General features: G+C 43.1%; 1 protein-coding gene across 1 annotated transcript in view; it reads left to right on the top strand.

Moving 5' to 3' along the window:
• Window positions 1–5,891, top strand: part of LOC137803334 (noelin-like) — a 6,779-nt gene extending 888 nt beyond the window's left edge. Inside the window, exons 3-7 of the mRNA XM_068601702.1 lie at window positions 885–1,034; window positions 2,396–2,551; window positions 2,827–3,046; window positions 3,386–3,492; window positions 4,429–5,891. Coding sequence (XP_068457803.1) covers window positions 885–1,034; window positions 2,396–2,551; window positions 2,827–3,046; window positions 3,386–3,492; window positions 4,429–5,091 — 1,296 coding nt within the window. The 3' untranslated portion in view covers window positions 5,092–5,891. The remainder of the gene's footprint in view (window positions 1–884; window positions 1,035–2,395; window positions 2,552–2,826; window positions 3,047–3,385; window positions 3,493–4,428) is intronic.
• The last annotated feature ends 109 nt before the right edge of the window (window positions 5,892–6,000 follow it).

The raw sequence follows: 6,000 nt of genomic DNA, 5'->3' as shown, positions 1-6,000 counted from the left end.
CTAAAGAGCCGCTTTCCTTATTCAACGTGTAGTAGGAAAAGACGTCTTTTAAGTTCACGGAGGAAGATGTACAGACTTCCTGCCGTCAATGAGGACCTACAGGATGTGGCGTAGCATGGACCTACAGGATGTGGTGTAGCATGGACCTACAGGATGTGGCGTAGCATGGACCTACAGGATGTGGCGTAGCATGGACCTACAGGATGTGGCGTAGCATGGACCTACAGGATGTGGCGTAGCATGGACCTGCAGGATGTGGTGTAGCATGGACCTACAGGAACATGGCGTAGCATGGACCTACAGGATGTGGCGTAGCATGGACCTACAGGATGTGGTGTAGCATGGACCTGCAGGATGTGGTGTAGCATGGACCTACAGGATGTGGCGTAGCATGGACCTACAGGATGTGGCGTAGCATGGACCTACAGGAACGTGGCGTAGCATGGACCTACAGGAACGTGGCGTAGCATGGACCTACAGGAACGTGGCGTAGCATGGACCTACAGGATGTGGCGTAGCATGGACCTACAGGAACGTGGCGTAGCATGGACCTACAGGAACGTGGCGTAGCATGGACCTACAGGAACGTGGCGTAGCATGGACCTACAGGAACGTGGCGTAGCATGGACCTACAGGATGTGGCGTAGCATGGACCTACAGGAACGTGTCGTGGTGATGTTGGCAGTCAGGGAGAGTTACTACAGGAAAGAAAAAAAACACCGACGATTAATTTTTAAACATGTTTTTTCTGTTCATGTGTGAATGGTCTTAGATTCTTTTACAGCAGAGTTTCTCTTATTTCTGGCTTTGATTGGTTGATTCATTGCTTGCTTTAAGTTAATGATTGGAAACAGGTCTTATTTATTTGATTTCCTGTGCAACAGGTGGGACCTTCTGCCCCCGAAGAGGGCTGGCAGGTGTACAGTTCAGCCCAGGATGTTGAAGGTCGATGCGTTTGTACGGTGGTGGCTCCCCAGCAGACGGTCTGCTCCAGAGACGCCAGAACCAAACAGCTCAGACAGTTGCTGGAGAAGGTACCAAATAACTAATTAAACTGCTTGAAATAATGCTCATAAAATACTAACCCTGGTAATATGATGTAAACAATAACAATAATGATGATGATGATGATGACGATGATTCGGGTTGTCACTAAACTCCAAATGAAATGTTAAATGTAATTTATGATTAGAAGTGATCATTCTTTTTGTTTTAAACTTTTGTTGGTTTTCAACAGTGACTTAGTCTTGATTTATCAACAGATCATTGGCTTTATGCAAATAAACAACATTTACATATTCAAATGATTCTGTAGAAAAGGATATGTGTATATTTCGTGTACATGTGATAACAAAATATTTCATCAGTCAACTGGGAAGAAACAAGATCCACTCGATGGTAGGAGGTGACTTTTCTTCAGTTTACAAGGGTTACCTGAATGCAACATGTTGTTGTGCGTGGGAATTGAAAAGTGGAGCTGGTGGTAATAAAGAAAAATGACTGGACATAGATTTCTGCTTTAAATTGTGATACTCTTACTGACGATTGTAGTGTAAGAAAGAAAAAGAAGAATTAAGTTTTCTTAGGCACCATGTCAATGAACAAAATATAAACACAAAATACAGACTCATGACATGGTCCCAAAAGTCCGGTATTAGGTTAATTAAATGTAGACTCCTGAGAAAAGCGGGGGGGTCAGAGGTGTGTGTGTGTGTGTGTGTGTGTGTGTGTGTGTGTGTGTGTGTGTGACAGAAAGGACAAGCCTTGAAACTAGACAGTGAAGGGCCTTACCTTGGTGGTCCATAGCAGGAAAGGAAATCCAGTAACCAACAGGGTCAGGTCTTTGCTTCCAACGCACTCCTCAGTCTTTTGTTGGACGCGCCACTGATCCACTCAGTCGTTCTCTTGCTGACAGTTGCTATCTGCTACAAAGTGTCCAGAAACTCAATAGTGTACTCATCTTCTCCTTTTACCCACTCTCGCTCGTCTCTCTGATCTCCGTGCGCTGTTTGGTTAGTTGATTGTTTTTTCCCTTCCCCCAGCTCACAGGTGTGCTCCTTTATTGCCTCTTTGGCTCCACCCTCTTTTCTCTGTCAGGGAGGGAATATCTAGTCTGTGTTTTTAATTCTCCCTTGCTGCTCCACAATACCTAAGAGTTATGTTTATTATGAAGGTACAAGCATACAACACACACAGTCAAAGTATTATCAACTGACCGGTCTGAATTGTCTTTTGTCTTGAAATTAACATACATACATACATACATACATACATACATACATACATACATACATACATATATATAAAAATCGGGTCAGGGTTAGGGTTATATATAAATGATGAAGGTACAGCCGTAGTACTTATATAGTAATATGTGTTCTGATTGGATGGTTAGGTTCAGAACATGAGTCAGTCCATTGAGGTCCTGGACCAGAGGACTCAGAGAGATCTACAATTTTTGGAGAAAATGGAAGTCCAGCTGAAAGGTCTGGAAAACAAATTCAAACAGGTGGAAGATGGACACGAGAGCAACATCGCCAGACAGTACAAGGTACCGCCCACATTATGACATCACAACCTCCAATCTTTATGAAGTAATTTCACTAACAAACCAATCAGAAACTCAGCAAAGCCCTCTGTAAACTATGAGCGATTCAAAAGTTATGAAACTGTAGGTACACAAGACGTGATTTCTTAAATCAGGTTGTGGAAGGTTTGGGTTTCACTTGCACTAAACCCACATGAACACAATGGAAGTTTATTTCATCTTATTTTTAACTAAAGTGATGGAGGTGCACATATTGATCTCTGCTCTCTGTTCATCAGTCCATCAAAGCAAAGATGGAGGAGCTCCGTCCTCTTATCCTGGTCCTGGAGGCCTACAAGGAGGATGCTTTGCTGGTCCGACAGTTTAAGGATGAGGTGGCCAATGTGACAGAGTTGCTGGGATCTCTTCAGGAACAACTTGGAGGTCTGGACTACCAGGAGCTCCACAGTCGAGTGATGGACCTGGAGGACCGGCTCAGGGCATGCATGCAGAGGCTGGGTGAGTAGACAACAGAGGACTAAAGAAAGCTGGGAAAGTAACAACGTTAAACACGGAATATAGCAGAATACCCAAGCAAAAAGAAAAACATGGGACATTTTCTTAACTGCATAGAATGTATTTCTTAAGTAGCTGCGGGTCTCTCAGGAAACTGTACAGTATCTCTGTGGCTTATCAGGCTGAAAGGGACACAACAGAAAATGAGCCAAACCCTAACCCGTTTTTTAATTTCATCTTTCAAAGCTGTGAACAGCACAAGCTAAACTCAATTCACCGCAACAAATCCGAGCTGTAGATTGTGCAGGTTTTCCTGATATATCATGACATCATTATTTTCAGCCTGTGGGAAGCTGACAGGGATCTCTGAGCCAATCACCATCAAGACATCTGGTTCGAGGTTCGGATCGTGGATGACCGACCCGCTCGCTCCGGCTGGAGACAGCAGGGTTAGTAAAAAACAAACACAAAATAATAGTTTGATCTTCATCAGACAACGGGACCAGATTTTGGTATTGGAGTAGTATTGACGTTGGGTAAACAAAGAAAACGAGAAGGAACAAAGCTGATCCCTCCCACAATGGTCATCGTCAAGACCAGTGGGTTCAGACTGGACTCGTTAATAAGACCAGTGGGTTCAGACTGGACTCGTTAATAAGACCAGTGGGTTCAGACTGGACTCGTTAATAAGAACAGTGGGTTCAGACTGGACTCGTTAAGAAGACCAGTGGGTTCAGACTGGACTCGTTAAGAAGACCAGTGGGTTCAGACTGGACTCGTTAAGAAGACCAGTGGCTTCAGACTGGACTCGTTAATAAGACAGACTGTTGTTCACATTTCTTACTTTTTATTCATAGTTTCTGTCATACACATTTGCGATCATTGAGAGATGAATTTCACTCCATAGAGTTCTGACATATGTTCACCTTGCAGTCAGGGTTGTTGTAATGAACGACTTCATCCAGGTGCATTGTGGGGAAAATAGGATCCAGTGGTTTTAGATTAAAAGTAAGGATGTCTCCACTTCTTGTTTTTCAATTTCAACCTTTCTGTTTTGACTCTGTTCTCCTACACCATCTTCTGTATGTACATACATTCATTTAATTGAAATGCTATATAATAATCATAATTTACTGTGGATTGTGATAATGTAGAGATGAGATGCAACAGAAGATGAACCAGAAGGGTACTGGATCTGTTTCATTGGAGAAGTGGCTGTTAGTTGAGACCAGGGTTTATTCTGATAAAATAAGTAATAACATACATACTTACATTACATACACCCTACATATCTAATTGTATTGCGTATTAAACACAGTCTAGTGTCATCCCATTGACAAAACACATTGTCATTTTTAGATGATTTGTGTTTTTTAACTCCATAGGTGTGGTACATGGATGGTTACCATAACAACCGCTTTGTGAGGGAGTACCAGTCCATGAGTGACTTCATGACGACTGATAACTTCACCTCTCATCGCCTGCCTCACCCCTGGTCTGGTACCGGTCAGGTGGTTTATAACGGATCCATTTACTTCAACAAGTTTCAGAGTCACACGATCATCAAGTTCGACTTCAGCTCGTCGCTCATCAGCCGCTCCCGGCAGCTGGACTTTGCCGGCTACAACAACATGTACCATTACTCGTGGGGGGGGCACTCTGACATCGACCTCATGGTGGACGAGGGAGGGCTCTGGGCCGTCTACGCCACCAATCAGAACGCTGGAAACATCGTCCTCAGCCAGTTGAACCCAAACACTCTGCAGATCATCCGCAGCTGGACCACCAACCACCCCAAACGCAGCGCCGGCGAGGCGTTCATGATCTGTGGAACGCTGTACGTCACCAACGGCTACTCGGGTGGAACAAAAGTGTACTACGCCTACTCCACCAACTCCTCCACCTACGAGTACATCGACATTCCCCTGACCAATAAATACAGCCACCTGTCCATGCTGGACTACAACCCCCGAGACAGAGCGCTGTACGCCTGGAACAACGGCCACCAAGTCCTTTATAACGTTACTCTCTACCACATCATACAGTAACACGAGCGTAAAGCTCGCGGACAATCACGGAAACAAGACTTATCCTTATGAGGTGTCTCTAGGACAGGGAGAGGTATGTTAGCCTAGCTTAGCACAAACTGATTTCCTTCGATGGAAATCAGGTGTAACTGGTAAACATGTTGCATGCTGTTGGTGAACCAGTCCAAAGCAATATCTCCACTTAGAACTAAATTGTTCCAACAGTAAAAACACATTTTGATTTGATAAAGAAATATTTACCTGCAAAATGTAAGTACATGGCAATCAGACAGCCTCAGACTAGGGTCTGTTGGAGCTGGGCTGTTAGTCTCCCTTAGTTATAAGTCTTTGTGCTAAGCTATGCTAAACATGTGCAGGACTGTCTCTGTACTGGAGCGTCTCCAAAGTGTTGGACTGTTAACTTAAATCTTAGAATCTAGTTATTTCATTAAATGAACGTTTCATTTTGGTCATTGGTCATTTTTGGGTTAATCACCAAAAATTTTGACACAAAAGCTTTTTGAAAAGTAAACACTGATCACAAAGAAATGAGAAGTTGTTTTTCACAAGAGTAGACACTGAAATGTTGAAATCATTTCATTGTGGAAGCTGAAAATGATGAGACTTTATGTTGTGACTTAATGAAATCAGACCTACTGTTTTTTCTCCAAAGTAATAATAATTATGAGAACAATGTCTTTTCTTACTATTGTGTACTATACAGAGATAAAAAAAACAACATTTACTCGTCTATCTCTTTTCAAATAATTCCCTGTTTTTAAATCAGTTGTAAATTTAATAGGGCTACCCCCCCGCCCCCCTTTCATCACATCTCAAATCATTATGGGAGATAATTCTCTACTAGGCATTGAGGTCCCGTCAGATCATTGAAGCCACAACCTCATTACACAACATCCATCCATCCATCCA

The sequence above is a fragment of the Clinocottus analis genome, unplaced genomic scaffold (assembly GCF_023055335.1).
Source record: "Clinocottus analis isolate CAN_PGR_092001 unplaced genomic scaffold, fCliAna1.0.p SCAF_53, whole genome shotgun sequence".
NCBI lineage: Eukaryota > Metazoa > Chordata > Actinopteri > Perciformes > Cottidae > Clinocottus > Clinocottus analis.
Note: the sequence above shows the minus strand (reverse complement) of the source record. Positions and strands in the feature narration are given on the sequence as shown.